The following is an 18240-nucleotide window of genomic DNA, read 5'->3' as shown; positions in this document are numbered from 1 at the left end:
TGGCCACAACCCCAGCCTTATCCTGTGCTGTTTGACACCTCTTCTAGAGCTGGAAGATGGAAGTGTTGGCTGGTATGAAGGCATCTCTGCTCTTTTGCTGGTTTCTGTTTTGCTATCATTTATTCACAGCTTTCCTCAAGTTGCCTTCTCTCTGTGCCCGAGTCCTACAAAGACAGTGAGTTTATTTACAGAGCTGGCTTCCCATCTGTGGGTGCTGTGTCTGCTTCCCTGCCAGTTAACATCATAAAACCCTTCACCTGAACTGATCTCTGCCCTAAAAGCCATTTCCCCACTGCCCTCACAGGAGGGCTGTTCAGGGCTGCACATTTTGGGCGGCTGAAGCCTGTTTTTCTGACGTCTTGCCTAACTGAGCACGCATCTCCCTGGCTTCCTGCTGCCTGTCTGAAGTTTCTGTATCTCTCCTGCCTCCATGGCAACATTTTCAGGCTGCCATCAGAGCATTGCCTTGCTCTTATTTTGCTCAGCTAACCATGACAAGCTCTTTGAAGGTCTGGTTTTTCTGGTCCCTTGGCCATCCCTTTGCTGCATCCACTCTGGGCAGAGATGTCTTTCCTGCCCATGTACAGTGAGCAGCACGGGCACCGCTTCAAGAAGATCTTGCTAGAGGTTTCTGTTCCAATGCTCTGTAGGGAAATAACTTTTTCTGGTGTATAATTTGATTTTATTTAACTTTCCTGTGGCTGGTGGCACTCCAGTGGCTGTCTAGGCTAACCAGTGTGCAAACAGTGATGAGATTCCCAGATGAAAAGTTTCCAAATTGCTGCAAAAACACCACTGATTAGTTCTCAGCATTTAGTAATTTTTCTTAATCAAACCTGGAACCTGTGCTTTTGGTAGTCAGCAGAAAAGCAAAACCTTTCAGAGCTTTATCCGTTTCACCTTCCTCCAAAACACCGAGGCAGAATCCTGGCTTTTATAAGGATGAAGGAAACTGGGAAAAATTCCCCTAGGCAGCTGAGCACTGCACCTGGAAGGGTGTGGCGATGCCTGTAGGGCTTTGGGGGGATCCTTTCCTCTGGTCTAGGCTAACCAGAGGTGTCCCCACTGTGCAGACACCCCTGTTGATGTTTCTGCAGCTCAGTTCCCCTTCCCAAAGGAGGGACGTGCAGGGTGGGTGAGAACACTGCCAGGGGATTAGATGCTGTGATAATGTCAGACTTAGCCTCAAGCATTAATTAAAGGTTTTGATGAAACGCTTGCAAAACACTTCACGACACTTCCTCAGATAGAAATTGCTGTGGGAATGTGAAGCACTGTTAGAAAATGATTTCGGGTGGTTGTGTCTGCATCCCGTAGCAGGTGAAGTTCCAGCTACAGAAGCAGGGCTTGAATGACAGCCAAGTCAGTAAAATCAGGATTATGGATACAAATTGCTGCAGACACATACACACAGAAAGAGATGAGGGAGATTCTTTCAGGACAGAAGACTGTCAATACTTTTTTTTTTGGGGGGGGGGATTATGCAATCTATTCGATAGGTTATTTTTCTGGCTAGATCTGCTTTGGAGCACTCCCTACAGTCTAATTGGCATGAATGCCCTCAGTGCTCAAATTAATTTTTTCCTAGTAGGGTGAACCTTTATCTTGTACTTGTCCAGCTGATGCAGCATTGCAGGTTAAAAACTCAAGTAATTTTTGTTACTGTTGAATAACAGACGCTGCAGAAAGATAGATAAAATGGTCCCTTTTTGATAATCCTGTTTTCCATGTAAATCCAAGCTAGGAAGGAGATTGTCTTAGATGAGAACAAATTGGGAAGAGCTCTCTCAGGCTGTCTGATCTCTCTTGTCTGCTTTGCAAAAAAGAATCAGATTAATGAACGTAATCAGATTAAGGCTAAAGAAGGGAACATATCTGGGGGGCATCAGAACTCTGCTGATACCAACAAACTGTATGGAACATCGACATTAAGGGCCTAGCATTGCTCTGTAATTTAATTAATGGGAGCAAATAATGGCTTTCAAAGAAGTCCTGAGTGATGGCAGGAGGAGCTCGGTCTTGCAGAGGGCAGAAAGCCTCGAGGGAGCTGGGAAGTGGCTCCAAGACCCTGGTTTAGGTGCTCATGGCTAAGCAGTGTGGGCCTTCTTTGGGCACAGGGTTTGGAGCAGTTAAATCTGCCTAAAACCATCTCTGCTCTCAGTCTGCTGGGTTTTGTGGAGCTGTAGAAAACAGAGGACATACCCAGAGCAGGCAGAGACAGAGATGACTGAGGATCACAAACACAAGAATGGGAATGACAAAAAGGAGACATGTGAAAAATGAGGGGGAACATGGTGAAAGCAGAGTTAGAAAGAGGGCACAGAAGGGGAAATGATTTATAGAGCAATATTAGACCCTTAATGTTGATTTTTTTTTTTTCCCCGCTGCCTCCAGCAAACTGAGAGCAAGATGCACCATGCCAAGGCAGCTGGGCACTGCTGGGTCCTGAAGTGGCAGCATTAAAGAGGCATTTTAAGCTTTCTAAAAAATATAAGAATGGAGTGGAAGTGGGAAAATACAGAAGAAAGGGAGAAGGTCAAGAACTTGAGGGAAAAGAACCCTTATTACGATTTCTGATCAGATCCAGTTTCTGTTTCTTTGTACCTCTCAAGAAACAAACCAGAATCTGATGTTTAAATTCTGCTGGTTGTTACAGACTCCCAGCCTGTGCTGGCACTGGGTTTTTGTTCTCCAGAATGAAGTATATATATCTCTCTAAAAATGCCCAGAGGTTTTCTTGCTGCATTTATTACTTTGTTTGAATTGGAAGTTCTCTGAGACAGTTTTCTGGGGCAACAAATGGGATGTTTGATGTGGGGTCTTCAAGACCAGGAGGTAAAGACCAATGGAAGCAATAAGAAATATGAGACTTGAAATGGGTGCTGCCCAGTTTTCTGATTTTCATTTTTACATGTCTGGCTGATTTGTCCAGGAATTGCCAAGTTCTGACTGAGGTTTTGTCCCTGTTTGGGATATTTATAAATTCTTCCCCCATGTGTCCCTTCTGGACCTATTAAGCCGTGAATGCATTTTTTAGCTGTGGCCTTTTGTCTGGGGCATGTAAGGTCTTTACTCATCACTGCTTTTCTTGAATTTTCTTGGCATTCCATTGTCTTGGAAACATCTCTGGCTCTGTAAAATGTGGTTCACATCAGTTGTTGGGATCATACACCGTCTCACAGACAGATCCACATGACAAGGTTGTTTTTAAGCTTTATTTTCATATAAAGCGAAGCTGAAATTTTCCCTGTGTCTTGAACAGAGGTTTGGCATATCTCAAGGCAGTATTATCCTCTTGGGGAGGGCGAGGAGATTAAATGTGAGCCAAAAAAGAATAAATCTGTGGGAGGAGCTAAGGGGTCATCACCCCTGTTTGCCACGGAAGGACGGGAGGACGATGATGGGGGCCGTGGAAAGGTCTCGCTGCAGTGGTGGCCGGCACGGGTCAATCTCGCAGAGTCTGCAACGCTCCCAGTGAGCTCGTGCCACGCTCCCAGGGCTTGGAATTGCAGAGGAGCAGGTGACTCCAGCCACCAGCTGGTCCCCAGGTGATGCAGGAGCGTGCCAATCCAGGCAGATCCCTCGTCAGGTGCTGATCAGTCGCGTGAGCGCGCGTGGGAAATTTCTGGGCTTCATCTGCATGGTGGAGCGTGTGTGCTCTGCGTGTGTGAGCTTTCTGCAGAGCTCCAGAGCATGTGTGTCATGTGGGGTGAGGCCAGAAAAGCAGACCATGCCCCTCCCACTCGGGGATTAGGGATGCTCAGGGGAGAGCAGAGGGAAGCTGGGACACACCTCCTGGACTCCCTGCCGGAGGCAGCAGCAGCTCCTGCAGGTCCAACAGGCCAAATCCAAACCTGCAGCTCCATTTTCCATCCCCCTCTTTTGGTTAAGCAGACAGGAGGAGGATGGCCTATGCTGAGGAAGACAGGTAAGGTGCTGTGAAACAGGGGGATGCACAGGCATTCCTGGCTGGAAGGGGCTGGTGAGATGGCATCGCTTTTCCTCACCTTGTTTTCCTCTTCGTCCTGCCGGGCGCTCAATAAATGTCAGACAAAGGCTGCTCAGAAGTAAACATCGCATTATTGAAGAGGAATCTGGCCATCTGCCTGTGTCAGGTGCTGGGATTATGAAAGATGGCAGCAGTAGGTGACCTTGGGAGAGGTTATGGGCCAGAAGAGACAAATATCTCGTGTGGAGATGCGTAGACTGTGAATACGTGTGGCTGCATGCCCCCAAACCAGTGCTGTACTGGTTAGTGGGATAGCTCTGCTTTTTGACATGGATTTGCTTCCAACCTTCCCAGGAGCACAACGAGGGTGGGGCTTTTTCATGCCATAAAGGATCTGTCACCGGTGACGGTCCCGTGTTGTGCAGCAGACGCGTTTCTCCGGTGGATGACAGCAATCACAACAAAGGGATTGTGCTTTCAGCTGATCCTGTGATTTAATCCACAGCAATGCTACTGAGCACTATTATTAGGTGTGCATTGTTGGAGGCAGAGGAGCTGGAGGGGCCTTTGTGCTATACATGTATTAATTCAAGCTGTCAAAAAGCTCACACAGGCCTCGTGCTCGTGCAGTTCCAGGCTAAACAGAGTGCTTGGTGAGCCACAGATGGATTTCCCCCTCTGCTCCTGCTGCCCAGGTATCTCCCTCCTGTTCAGGAATTATCAGTGCTCACCAGTCCCTTTGATGTGTGCACCTGGAAGGCTTCTGAAATTAGGCAGATTAATTGTGGCATGGCTGGGCTCTCAGCACTGGGGACAGCTCTGAGGTGCCCAAAAAGCCTTTGGGATGGACAGGGCTCTGCCAGGCCCCCCCTGCCATCCAGGCAAGGAGGCACTGGAGTTTTAGTTCTTTGGATAAGTTCTTTGGATAAGAAGGATTTTAATATCTTCTGTTTAAAAAGAGAAAAAAAAAAAAAAAAAAAAATCCCTGGATGGAACTTGGCACAGCTCAGTCAGTCCCGGTATCTTCAGCAGACATGGAATGATTCATCCCTCACTCCCAAAATTTCTGAGGATATAGGAATAATATCCATTCTTTAATGTTATTTTGCAAGGGTGTATGCACTTCTTAAAAAAATATAGAGACAAAGGGGTTTATGGTCAAGAGGAAGAGCAGATCCTGGTGACCTCGTTCTTTTCTCATGCCTGCCACAGGTATGTCCAAAACTTGGGTATTACATATAAATTCTCTTGGTTCCCTTGAATTTCTAAACGAGGATTACAGTTATTCAACAGAGAAATTGGGTGAAATAGTTCATTAATGTATGTAAAGCACTTTTAAAGCTTTTGTCTGGGAGCAAGTGATAATATAGTCAAGTGTAGACCTCATTAATGTCATTTTCACAGCTCCTGCTTATTTCAGGAGCTCATGGTGCACTTGGAAAATTCAATGATACATGATGGTAAATAAACTTCCTCATTTCCAGACTTTTCCTTTGAAAAGTGCTTTGGCTAAGTAGGACTCTTGATTTAAATCCATGTATATGGAAGTTACTTCTTACTGGATTGCAGGTTTGTGATATTTTCAGGTGTTTTTGACATCCCAGTTTGTCACCAGGAACAGAAGTTTGTTGTGCAATGCATTGGACAGGACTTGCAGTAGGAGCTGGACAGCTGGGAGAGGAAAAGCTCACAGGAAATATCTGTGCAATAGCTACCTACCCTGTCAGTGTAAAGGAAGGAAAAAAACCACAGAAATGAATCCTCTGTTTCAGTGTCTGATCCCTCAGCTGGAGGAGCCACTTGTACACAGACAGTCAAATCCTCTTAGTCAAGGGCCTGACACCTCCTGGGGTGAGGAGAACCACTGTGAAAGCTTCTCTGTGTATCCTCTGAACTGCAGACAGCAGCATCACAACAGTACTGAGGTTTACACCTCTGGAAATCGAGAGACTTGGTTAAAAAACCCCAACAACAACAACAAATAAACATTCAGACAGTGAGTGCTCATCAGCACCTCCAGTCAATTTTACATCACCTGCAGCCTCGCAGTATCTGATTGTCTCACCTCTCAATAAGCAGATCAGCTTCCCATATAGAGAACCTCTTTACCCCTACCTGTATTGGTTCACTCCAGCCCCTCATCCTCTACCTTGTGCAGTCATTAATTCTGCTCATCAATGGTAACGATTGAGGTGCTACCAAGAAGTGCCATTGATACCCCTGCTTTTGAGGAGACCTTCCAATCGACCTTGCTATTGACTTTCAGAAGGTATCTGCATTGTCCTGTTGGAAACAGGATTATGGGATTATCCCCCTATTGATTGGGTTTCGAAACTGTGATTAAAGCACCTGGGTACTTGGCTAAGAGGTTAAAAATTGAACTTCTCTCCCCTCCCCTGAGACAAATTCAGAGCTGTGCAGGGTACACACCAATGCCAGCTTCTGTCCCACCCTCCAGCAGTGGGGATCAGTGCTGGGTAAGACTTTTTTTGCCAAGGTGTTGGAGCAGAACCCCTCTTAAATCAGGCAGCATAAACTCCAGAGCCCAAATTCCTGGTTTTCCCTTGTGGACTGATGTCCTTGGGCCTCTCACCTTGGACTGGGCTGTGCCCCCTGCCCACCCTGCGGGAGAGGAGAGGCTGAGGAAGATCTCCATGTTTATCCTGCTGTGCTGAAGGCACGAGGGATGCAGAAGGTGGGTGTTTGAGGTGTGGGACCAGGCCCTGAGGGAAGCACTGGGAGCTGATGGCACTCAACACTTACGGAGATCGGCTCCTCCACCTCTCCAGATGATTCTTGCCCTGTGTCTCAGCAGTACTGCAGAGGACAGTGTCTGCTTCTTCATCAGCACAGCACTCCAGCCATGCTGTTCAGGTGCCTTCAGAGTTCCATCCTCTTGGATTTCCCCATCCCAGGCTGCACATCCCCATTCACACACGTAGAGGTTGCAATTTCTCGGTCTGACTGTGCTTTTGCCTTCCTTCGGTAACTCTGGAGAGACCAGAGCCCATCAGCAGCAGGAGTGGTTATGCCTTGTGACATTTCTGTGATCTAGGTATCATTAGCCATTCTTCATCTGCAGAGTGAAAGCGGCAAAGACGATTCAAATGATTTCCCTGGGTATATACACGAGATTAAAAGCGATACATCTTCAATAATAGCAGCGAAGCTTCTATTGTTACAGTCCTAATGAGATTTCCTTTTCTTCGCCCCTTTTCAGGACCTGTGTCCTTTGAAGCTTGCTCTTTGAGTGGGTTGCTAAGTCTCCCTGACCTGCTTTCCCTCTGCAGAAATAGCTACGAGGTGTACAAGGAAACAGCCGATTGGTTACGCGGCCGAACCGTCCAGCGCCCAAAAATCGCCGTCATCTGCGGATCCGGACTGGGAGGCCTGGCTGATGCTTTGGAGAACAAGACAGTCATTCCATACGAGGACATCCCTCACTTCCCACGGAGCACAGGTCAGCAGAGCCCAGGGCAGGAGCAGCACAGACGCCGCTCAACGTGCACCGCTCGGCGTTGCCCTGCACGCCAATCCCTCAGCGAGGGGAAAACCTGTGTTCACAGGGTGGAGATATAAACACCACGGCACGGAAATATGGGCTTGTTTATTTATTCGATTCCAGCTCCTGCTGTATAGCAAAGCTGGGGCCTGGGGCGCCGGGAGGGCGATGACTCTGTGCTGGTTTTGCAGTTGCAGGGCACGCGGGCAGGCTGGTGTTCGGGGAGCTGAGCGGGCAGCCCTGCGTGTGCATGCAGGGGCGTTTCCACTCCTACGAAGGCTACTCTGCCAGCACGGTGAGTCCTCCTCGAGGAAAACAGGGAGAGGAAAAAAAAAAACCACACACCCCCCCCAAACAAACAAACAAACAAACAAACAAACAAAAGCACACACAAAAAAACCCACAAAAGTGGCTGCTTGCTTTGCTATCTCCCTGCAGGACATTTGCTCTGACAATGAACTTGCAGTGCTCTTGAAATGAGCCCTTCTTAGATTTCAGATTTCTCCCCAAAAAATAGAACTGGGAGTTCAAACCGAGAGGCTGCTGCTGGGTGAAGTTGCTGCTGAGCTAACCCTGCTATACTGGCAGGGGAAGAATAGTTTATCATACCAGGCAGATTAATTTACATTCTTTCACTCAGTCGGTTTAATCACGATTTAAATCAGCAACCAGAAAACTCTGATAAGAACAATCTATTTTAATCATCTTTTGCATTTGTATAGTTTACAGCTTTTTTTTTCTTCCCTAGGAAAAACTCCCTGGCTGCTGCAACTTCCAGCTAACATATAGGAGTTGCATTTATGCTACCAAACATACACATGTGTACATTTCTGTTAGAAAACACCCATTATATTTATTTACTCTCTGATAGCGTTGTGTGTTCTTTTTTTATTTGGATAGCTCTGAGATTTTCCGTGTGGCTGAGGTTGATTTGTGTTTGTTTGGATATAAACTGCAATATTTGGCACCACACAGCTTTTACAGAAAAACAACTGTTTTAAAATCACTCAATACATAACTAGCTTTATCAAGACATGTTTGTCTATGAAAATTGAGTAGTTTCTGGAAGAAGTGGTGTCCACAGTTAGGAAATTTTCTGCTCACAGCTTCTCTAGCATTTGAGAGGGAGCAGGTATCATCCCAGTTCCTTTGTGACTCCTCAAAATCAAGCTTTTAAACATTTTTTTTCAGTTCCCAATTGTTCCTTAACTTTGGACTCCACTCCAGGGCCATATGCATAAGCAGTTCCTTCAGTCAGCACGGTGGTTTGATCTCTGCAAGGCCTTGGCAGTGAGGAAGAACTATCTGCATGTTCATGTTCTTTCTGTGCCACCTTCATTTGACCTCAGCACAGCTGTAGGAAACGTGGGCTTGGATTTTAGTGGTGTTCATTACAAGATTATGTTTTAATGTGTTTAAAAGCCATTAAAATTCTGTTCAAATCAGAGGAATGTTTAAAACTGGAGTGAGTTCTTTTGTCTCTGTACACAGACCCTTCTTTGCACCCCCAAACTGTGACACTACACACGCAGTAGCAGCAGCTGTTTGTTGGCTGTGACATTCACTGCCCGTGTGCCTTTGGTTCTTCTTCCAGGTCACCTTTCCCATCAGGGTCTTCTTTCTCCTGGGGGTGGAGATCTTGGTTGTGACAAATGCTGCTGGAGGGCTGAATCCCCACTTCCAAGTGGGGGACATCATGTTCATCAGAGACCACATCAGCTTGTTCGGCCTGGGAGGGCAGAACCCTCTGCGGGGACCCAATGATGAGAGGTGAGAAGGCACCAGCTCCATGTTACCAATTAATCCTTTCTTCCTCCACAGCCACAGGCTGGGACTGCCTGTTGTGCCTGCTGTTGTGCCTGCTGACAGGTGTTTACTGAGAGTACTGGAAGTACTCTTACAAGCCCAGAAGGTTCTGTGCCACGCAAGAACCTTCTGATCCTCTCCTGACATGACCAGCTGTGCCACCTGCCAGAGACCCACTGCTGTCTCTTGGTGTCAGCCCCTCTCTCTGCTGGTTCCTCTGGATTGAGCAGTCGGTGAACTGCAGCGTCCCCAGCCTGTGTTTGTCGACAGCCATTTCTGCTGGGATGGAAGGGGAACAACAGAGACCAGGGCAAAGATAAAACCTCTAAATCTCCTGATGACCAAGCCTTGTATCCAGGTCTTTAAACTGGGGTGCCTTTGTTAACAGAAGGTATTCACTGAAGGCGTTGCCCTGATGAGAGCTGGCTGTCTTGGCAGCTTCTTCAGAGACCTGTAGATGGATGAGAGTGACCTGCTGCTGCTTGAGCTGGGAAGTCAGGATTCCTGTACCTGCTGTGCAGCAGAATCTTTACCCTGTGGTCAGTGCAGAGAGGGGCTTCCAACACATCCTCACCCCAGACTGCAGTTGCCACTGGACATAAAGTTGCTTTGAGCTGGATTTTGGACTAGATGGCCTTGAGGTCCCTTCCAACACGAATTTATGATCCTGAAATCCTTCCAAGACACCCCCAGTCTGGTAGGGTGGGAAGCAACCAGCATGAGCAAGGTCATGGCACTGAGAGGTCACATTCCAGGTGGGTCAGTGCTCACAAAAAGAAGCCTTTTGGCTCTCAGATGGGGCTAAAAAGAGTGTGAGGACACGTCCACCGGAGATCCAGGCTGAGCAAAGGCAAGCACGTGGATTGTCAGGAAAGTCAAGATGGAAGCAGGAAAGATCCAGCTCTGTCACGACCTTATGGTGGGAAAGAAAGAGGCTGGATTGTGATAAGGAGGAAACAGGACCAAGAATTATTTCCTAACCAATCTGGCAGGAAAGAAGGCCAGGAGAAAGCCAGATGTGTGAAGCCAGAGGCCAGGCTGGGGAAGGAGGGGGTGAAGGAGGTGGTAGTTTGTGAGCAGAGAGTGAGTTCAGATAACAAGATGGTTAAATCTGTTGTTGAGTTGGTACCTTCATCCTGAAAAATGGGCATGTTTGCAGGGCAGGCATCTGGACTGCCCTTGGATCTTTCCAGAGAGAAAGTTGTGCTGAGAAGAAGGTGGCCTGCCTGGTTTTCACTCAGTTCCTTCCTGAGGTAACAGCAGCCCCAGCTCCTGCTTCTGAGCAATCCGAAAGGTGCCGGCAGCTGCCTCGGGAGAAATGAACCCTGAGCAGTGATGCCATGGCAAGGGGACAGCAGCCAGCTGAGGTGGAACATCTTCACATCTTTGTAGGTAGTGCTGTGGGATTGGAGGAAAGGATGATCAAAAGCAGGGGAGCCACACGGAGCGTTTAAAGCTCTCTGGACTTGCATAATTGCTCTGGAGCGGGAGGGAAACGCCAATCAAACAATGGCATCTGGACAACGTTCAAAGGCAGCAGAGCTGCCTCACTGCCTCCCAAAGGCAGCTTCTGCTCAACACTGCAGTGCTCTGGGAGGTGACTTTTGTGCTGCTGACCAAGGCATCGAAATGGGCAAAAGGTCTTTTATGAATCCGGTTTCAAAGTATTGCAGAGCTTGAGCTGAGCAAACTCCTGAAATCCTGTCCAGCTGAGCTACCAGGGAGGATTTATCTGAGCACCACAGAGCAAAACCAGAGGCACTGAAGTGATGTGGAAATAATATTTTTTTGTAATAAATTAGAGATTGGCTTCTGCATTGCTGGCCATCCTTCAGGAAAGGGAAGCAATTTTCATAGTGATGAATACTTATTACCTTGGACCAGAAGGGAAAGTTTGTTTTTATTTATGTAATATTTAGTGTTTATAAAAGCAAAATAAGCCACCTCCTGCCCTAAGCATTCAGCTGGAAGAGCATGTCAACAAGCAGGAGCTTTAATAGCCTAAATGAGGGACCAGGTCCACTCCTCCTGAACTGCACTGGTGAACATGGCCAGGAGTTTATTTTCCAGGTTTCCTGAGTGACAGCATAACAATCTTTGCCATCCACTCTGCTCTCCATGAGCCAGGAGAAAGATTCACTCTATCAGGAGCAGGACTGAGGTGTTATCTTCAGACCTAAGGCAAGCAAGAGACCCAGCCTTGAAGCAGAGGGTGAAGGCTTCCCAAAATATGGCCCTGGAGCTCCAAGATGTTCGTAGCTGCCTGCTGGGATGGGCTTTAAATGTGGTGAATGGTGTCCCATCAGGGCCTGCTCAAACCCCCTCCCTGGGACAACCTGTGGGACTCTGAGCCTCAGGGAGCCCAGAGGGCAGCAAATGTTTGCTGGACAAGTGTTTAAAAGTCACTCTGAGCAATGACTGGGGTGAGAGGGAGCCGGCCATCAGTGCTCCCTGGAGACAGAAGGAGCTGAATGACCATTACAGAAGGGTTTGTGCAGTAGGAAAGCAGTGTCAGACCTTCCAACAGCCATAACCCCCATGGGCTGAGAGTTTGGGGTGATTGGATCTTGCAGAAACGTCACGCCCAGAGAGGTGGCAGATGCCCTGTTCCTGGAAACGCTCAAGGTCAGGTTGGGCAGGGGATCTGATGATAAGGGTGCAATCAGAGAGGCTGCTCTGCCCCTGCCATTTCCCCTTTCTCCACAGGACGAGCATCCCTGCCCCATGCTGGAGTCACGTCGCGTGTCCCACGGCCGTGTCCTTTGCTGCCTTGCAGGTTCGGGGCGAGGTTCCCCTGCATGTCAGATGCCTATGACCAGGATCTGCTGGGCCTGGCCAAGGAGAGTGCCCAGGAGCTGGGCCTGCTGAGCTTCACCCGGGAAGGAGTGTACTGCGTGCTGGCCGGGCCCTGCTACGAGACCATCGCCGAGTGCCGGGCGCTGCAGGCGCTGGGAGCCGACGCTGTGGGTGAGCCCAGGCTGCGCTGCCAGGCTTGGTTGGGCACGTGGATTGTGCAGTTAATTCTGCTCAAGGCTGACTCGCTTCAGCCTTTGAGTCTCTGAAGTCTCCTGGGGCTGGAGGAACAAGCCCTGTGCGTTTCTTGCTCTTTTCTGCAGTGGCTTTAGTGCAGCTCCTCGGGTGGATCTGCAGAAAGCCCCTGTGCTTACGGCTGCCCAGGACAGGGATCCCAGCATTTATTTCCCAAACACAAGTCTCTTATGCTCAGATGGCTCCACTTCACCAGAGCTGAGAAATAAAGTCTTTTTCTAATTTTTTTTTTTTTTTTTAATTCTGACACTGTACAGATTTTCACTGCGCTTTCTCCCTGCAAACCAGCCCTCCAGAAGAGTCTTGTTTAGGGGTGGTAATCACAGACACCTTCCCAACTGTGTACAAGCAAAGCAAGAGCCATGATCCATATGATTCCTCCAGCTTGGCTCATGGAATTCTGTTCATTAATACTTTGCAGATTCCTCGTGTGTGAGGGAAGGAGCTCAGCTCCCCTCAAAGCCGGTTTTCTTTGCAACAGCTTATTTAGCTGGGGAAGAGAAGAGCCAAATGACACAGCACATCAGTTCTTCCTGCAAGCAGCCTGCCACGTCTTGAGGAGGGAGCTGGGGCTCAGGGATCAAATGCTGGAGGTTTGTGGTGCTGAGCAGAGTTGTAACTGTGCTGCTGCAGCTATCTGAGCATTCTGAGTGTCACAGCCTTTAACTCTTGCAGGGCTCAGGAGCAGAGAGGTGAGAGGAGTGAGGCAAGGGCTCGTGCTCTGGGGGCAGGATGGGAGTTTGCAGCCTTGGAGGGATTCTGTTCGGTGTAAATCCCGCCTCATTTCTGGTCCTTTCCTCTCCTCTCCCACCACAGGCATGAGCACTGTCCCAGAGGTGATTGTGGCCAGGCACTGTGGCCTCCGAGTGCTTGGGATCTCCCTCATCACCAACAAAGCGGTGACGAGCTACGACAGCGAGGACAAGGCCACCCACGAGGAAGTGCTGCGCGTCTCGGTGCTGCGCGCCCAGGCCCTGCAGGAACTGGTCACACACCTCCTGGGGAGGCTGGGGGAGAGCACAAACTCCCTGTGACCCCCAGCCCTTCAGCATTCACACCCTGACGTGTCGACACGAGCAAGTGCTTTGGGGGAGAGCCGCAGGTGGGACCATCCCCTTGTGCTCTCCCCGTTTCGAAGGGACCTTTTTATCTTTGTGCTTCATCTGAACAGGTGCAGAGCTTTGCTGTGAATTCTGCCAGAATGATCCCCTGGTTAGTAGCCAGTGGCCAAAGCAGCTTGCTGGCACCTAAACACTCTGGCACATTCCCAAGCCCCAGTGTCAGCAATGAGTTCCATCTCCCCCTCATTCTGCTGCAGAGTTTTTGGTGTTTCTTGGCCACTCATCTCTCTTGGTACAACATCTTCCTGCCCTGAGTCTCTGCTCCCCCTGTGCCACATGAGTCAACAGTTGGTCATGGGGCTTGGTGCCTGCAGGGCCTGCTTTGGTGGGGCCTGGTCTGAAGCCAGTGGAATTCCACAAGAAGACTCTGAATTTTGGATGCATGAAAGGGGCCAGGCTAAAGGTGAGATCTTTCCAGGTCCTCTTACATAAAGAAATTGAACCAAGCAGTGAGTAAAGGACAAACAGGAGAGGCTCTCTTTTACCAGTGTGCTGATGGTGTCTCAAGGAAGGGGAACATTCACCAGAATGGTGCATTATTCATTGTTCTTCAAAGGTCAGGCTGAGCCGTGGATGCAGCTGGATGTGAAACAGTGACTGTAATTATTAGATAACCTTTTTCCCTTCATTTATCTTGGAGTTCTCTATAAAGCCCATCACTGTCACAGTTAAATGTTTTCAGTTGACTCAGTGGTCTGAACTGAAGACACCCAACTGGTCATGGAGAGCTCCCAACCTGCCTTCCTAAATTTAGCTGCTCGGTTGTTTACCACTGACGCTCGCCCTCCGTCACAGCCTTCGGCCTTCCCTGACATTTCTTCCAGTTTATTTCCAAATGGGGATTTGCTGGAAGCCCTCCCTTCATGCTGCAATTACTGGTGTTGGTGCAGATATTGCCACCAGGAGGAACAGCCGTGCCTGGACTGCTGTCCGTGAAATGACAGCACTTCAGGTGGAGGGGAGATCTTGGGTGACCACCCTGTCCCCTTCTCTTCTCGTGGGCAGGGTTACCTGTGGTCATTCCTGCCCAGCCTGGTCTGGAGGGCTTGTAGAGTGGGGGGAAGGATTTGTTGCTTGTGCTTTTCTGGCAGAATCGCTTGTTTGGCAGCTCCTGGAGCTCGGAGGAGCCCTGGGAGAGAGCAGCTCTTCCATTTTGGTGGCTCTGACTGTCAGGACGGTCTCGAGGACCAGCTCTGGTCTAATCTGCAGAGGGAGAGAGAGCTCCAGCTCCATCTTCCACAAGGCTGTTGCCTGTTCAGGTCCAGCAGGAGCGGAGTGCTCGTCACGTGGGGCAGCACAAGCGGTGAAATGCGGAAAGTGGCAGATGTGCAGAGCGAGAAGGAGCCACTTCTACCTGCTCCCTTTTCAGGCTTGCCCCAGTATGGGCTTGTTAGAGGGCAGGGAGAGAGCTGATCATTTCCCCTGCCTAGAAAATGGTGCTTCACATTCCTCTAATTAATACTTGGTAAATACAAAGCCTCTCCAGTGGGAGGGGAAGGCAGCTGTGCAGCAGCCAGAGTAGCTAAGGCTGGGATTTCAGCGGGCTCCATTAATTAATCAGAGTCAGGCTGGGCTGGGATGCGAAGGGAAGCATCCAAAAAAACCTGCTGTTGTGCTGGTGCTTCTCGGGCGGGGCTGGAGATGATGAGGAGATGCTTGGCAGCAGCACCTGCTTCCAGCAGGCTGGGCCTGCTCCTCCCTGCAGCTGTCCCGGAGGCACAGCCCCTGCTCTTGTGCCTGAATGCAGTTAAATGTGACTTAACATCCCATCTGAAAATCACCCTGCTGTGGAATCTCTGGCAAATTATGTATTTTTTCTTTTTAAAGAAGTATTTTCTCAATAGCATTTGAGCCCTTAAACAGTTTAGGGCTCAGAATTCTTTCTGCTGCTCAGGGTTGGCTTGGATGGCCCAAACTCTGCGTGAACGTTCTCATTTTTGTCCCTGTAAGTGATGAGAGGGAAGATGCCCTGGGCACTTTGGAAAGGATCTTATCTGTGCTTTATGGGGGAGAGGGAGAACACAATCAACAGAGTGGGCTTGTCTGGCTTTGGACATCCTTTTAATACAATTTTTTGAGGGTTTTTTTATTGCTGCTGAGTTTCAAAAGTCTGATATACAATGATGCAAGGTGAGTAAGGCACGTGGGGAAGGAGCTGAGGGAATAAAACCTGCTGTGATCCTGAAAAGAGTGGTTTTGTTTGTGTTGTGTAGAAAAGAAGGAGGTGCTCAGCACTCCTGCACTCCACACCAGGCTGGAAGAGATCCCTGAGGGACCCCAGGGCACCACATCCCTGGGGAGCCAGAGCTCAAAGCTCAGGATGATGGCAGGGGGATCCATGGAAAACCTGTGTCCGTGCAGGGCACAGCTGGCACAGCTCCTGCTTTGCCCACAGCCAAGGATCTGTGAGCCAGTCTGGCCCATCCTCTCTGCCAGCCCTTTCCTTTTCCTTGCTCACTGTTCCAGAGATTTTTGGATCATGGGTTCCTGCTGCTTCCAGTCCCCTGGAGAAGATGGAGGGGTTACACTGCTGTGGGATCCACATCAAAGTGGGAGGCCAAGAGGAGAAATCTCTGCCACAGCCCTTGACTGGACCACATAATGAGTGTTTAATTAGAGATCTCTGCCGGTACCTGCAAAACAACCTTGAAACTCCCCAAAATTGGTGATGTGATCCATCATCCTGTTTCCTTTGCCAGGCTCGGTTTTTCCAGACTTTCTTTCACATGAGGTTTGCCTTTTGCCTTCTTTCTTCTAGAAAAGTAAATCAGAAAGCTTTTCAAAGCCTGTGCTATCTGCCTCAGCTCAGCAGTGAGCATGTGCCTCGCCTTCAAGTTATCCAAATTCCCTCAGATGCCTCTCTTTATTGAAACCCTGCAGCTGAATTAAGGGGGTTCTGCTATAGTGGTGTGTTTTTTTGGTTTTTTTTCTGAAAGCTGCGTGGATTTCATGTGCTGAAAAGAATTCAACTCTTCCCTGCCAGGCTGAGTGTGGAGAGCAGCGGGGAGGGATGTGGGGCACGGCAAAGGGGCTGATCCTGGAGCATTGCTCAGTTAAAGCCTGGCTCTCTAAACAGCAGGATGGGCTGGAATTTGTGAAACCTGAGGGCATGTTCAGAGAGAATCATAAAATATCCTGAGTTGGAAGGGATCCACAAGGAGCATCGAGCCCAACTCCTGGCCCTGCATGGGACAACAACAGGAACCACACCGTGTGCCTGAGGGTTGTCCAAACACTCCTTGAGCTCTGTCAGGGGTTGGTGCTGTGCCCACTGCCCTGGGGAGGCTGTTCCAGGCCTGACCACCCTCTGGGGGAAGAACCTTTTCCTGAGATCCGACCTAGGAAGGAATTTCAGAGCTGGGAAGTGGCTGAGGGCTGGAGGGAACCATGCAGCCTTTCCTCCTGCAGAGGGGACGTGCCCTGTGCCCAGACACCCCTGTGGGAGATGGCTCCAAACAGAAGAACAACCATCACTTGCTTGGCTTGCCTGAAGCTTCACAGCCCTCTCTAAAAGTCTTTCTCAGCCTCAGCAAATCCCTTCCTGCAGAACGAGCCCCTTTTCCTGCTGGCAGGAATCCTGAAGGATTTCCCCAGGGAAGGCAGGGAGAGCACCCAGAGCCCAAAATTTGCTCCCAGGTCCCACCTGGGACCAGCCTTGGCTCTCTGTTAGCAGAGAGCTGGGCATTGTGGGGCAGTGGGACTGGGATGGGCTGGGGACTCAGAGCCATCCCTGGGCTGGGTGGACCAGTGCCAGGTCCCTGTGCTGCTTCTCTCCCCAGCCTGGGCACAGCTGGAGGCACATCCCTAAATCCAGCCCTCCAGAGGCACTGAGTGTCCCCCTCCCAGCCCCCCAGGAAAAAACTGCTCTGGAGGGGTGGGATAGAAAAGCAATGGGCTCTGCTGGGGAAAATTATGCTGCAATAATGGGGAAAAAAAAAAAAAAAAAGGAGTTTTGGGTCTAATCTCTGTGCCAGAGCTCAGGAAATGTGAATGGAATGCCCAGGACACCCTTCAGCATGTCATGAAGGCCGTGCTGTGCAGCAGGGAGAAGGACAAGGCCATCATCTGCCTGCTTGGTGTCCCAGTCTGGCTCTCCTCGTGGGATGCTGGTGCAGCATCTCCCTCCCCACGCCTGGAGTGGGGTGTCCTGCCCCGCCCCAGCTTCCCACGGCGTTAGAGCCAGGTTTGGTGCCATCTCCGTTGCATTCAGCCCCCGGGCCTGCCCCCCCTGCCGTTCGCGGGGGGCACCTCGCCTTTTTTCCCAGCCTGGAGATGAAAGGAAGAGGTGGCAGGACGGGCAGTCCCTCGGACAGCTGCCTGCTGCCAACCCCGTCCCTGCTCTGCGCACATCCCAACTTCCCCGGCGCCTTCTCATCTTTAATTAAGCACTTCCATCGGCTCAGCCTTCTCGCTGGATCTGAATTCCCCCCCCCTCCCCGTAGCCATGGCAACGCTTCCCCTGGGCAGGCTGCGCTGGAGCCGCCGGTGACAAACCCCACGTGTGGCTGGTTTTGTTTGGGCCTGGAAATTTCCCCGCGCTGTGGGGAAACTTGGGAAGAGAAAATCCCGCGATGAGCTGGCGAGCGGCAAGGGGAGCCGGGGTGGGAAAGGGTTTTTTGGGCTGAGCAGCGTTGCTCCCGGCCCTCCAGGGAGCCCAGCAGGGATGGCAGAGCCTTGAGCTGAAGGTTCCTTGGTTTTTCCTCCCAAAGGTGGATGCACTCCGAGTTTTGTGTCCTTGGACATCCATGGGTGGCGAGTGACAGCCCTGCTGGTGCCTGGGTGGTAGTGACAAGGCACAGGCTGCCAACCCCAGT

The 18240-nt window shown here is 50.0% G+C and overlaps 1 protein-coding gene across 1 annotated transcript; it reads left to right on the top strand.

Annotated features, from left to right (window-relative positions):
* The first annotated feature begins 3730 nt into the window (after positions 1-3730).
* LOC126637948 (purine nucleoside phosphorylase-like) lies at positions 3731-13339 on the top strand. Its single transcript, XM_050311514.1, is given in 9 exon segments — positions 3731-3775; positions 3778-3842; positions 3844-3898; positions 3900-3928; positions 7240-7409; positions 7643-7746; positions 9046-9221; positions 12034-12224; positions 13122-13339. Coding segments are annotated over 9 exon segments (1053 nt in total).
* Positions 13340-18240: the final 4901 nt, after the last annotated feature.

This window comes from Myiozetetes cayanensis, unplaced genomic scaffold, assembly GCF_022539395.1.
Source record: "Myiozetetes cayanensis isolate MyiCay16 unplaced genomic scaffold, myiCay2020 scf16, whole genome shotgun sequence".
Taxonomy (NCBI): domain Eukaryota; kingdom Metazoa; phylum Chordata; class Aves; order Passeriformes; family Tyrannidae; genus Myiozetetes; species Myiozetetes cayanensis.
This window is presented reverse-complemented; position numbering and strand designations above follow the sequence as displayed.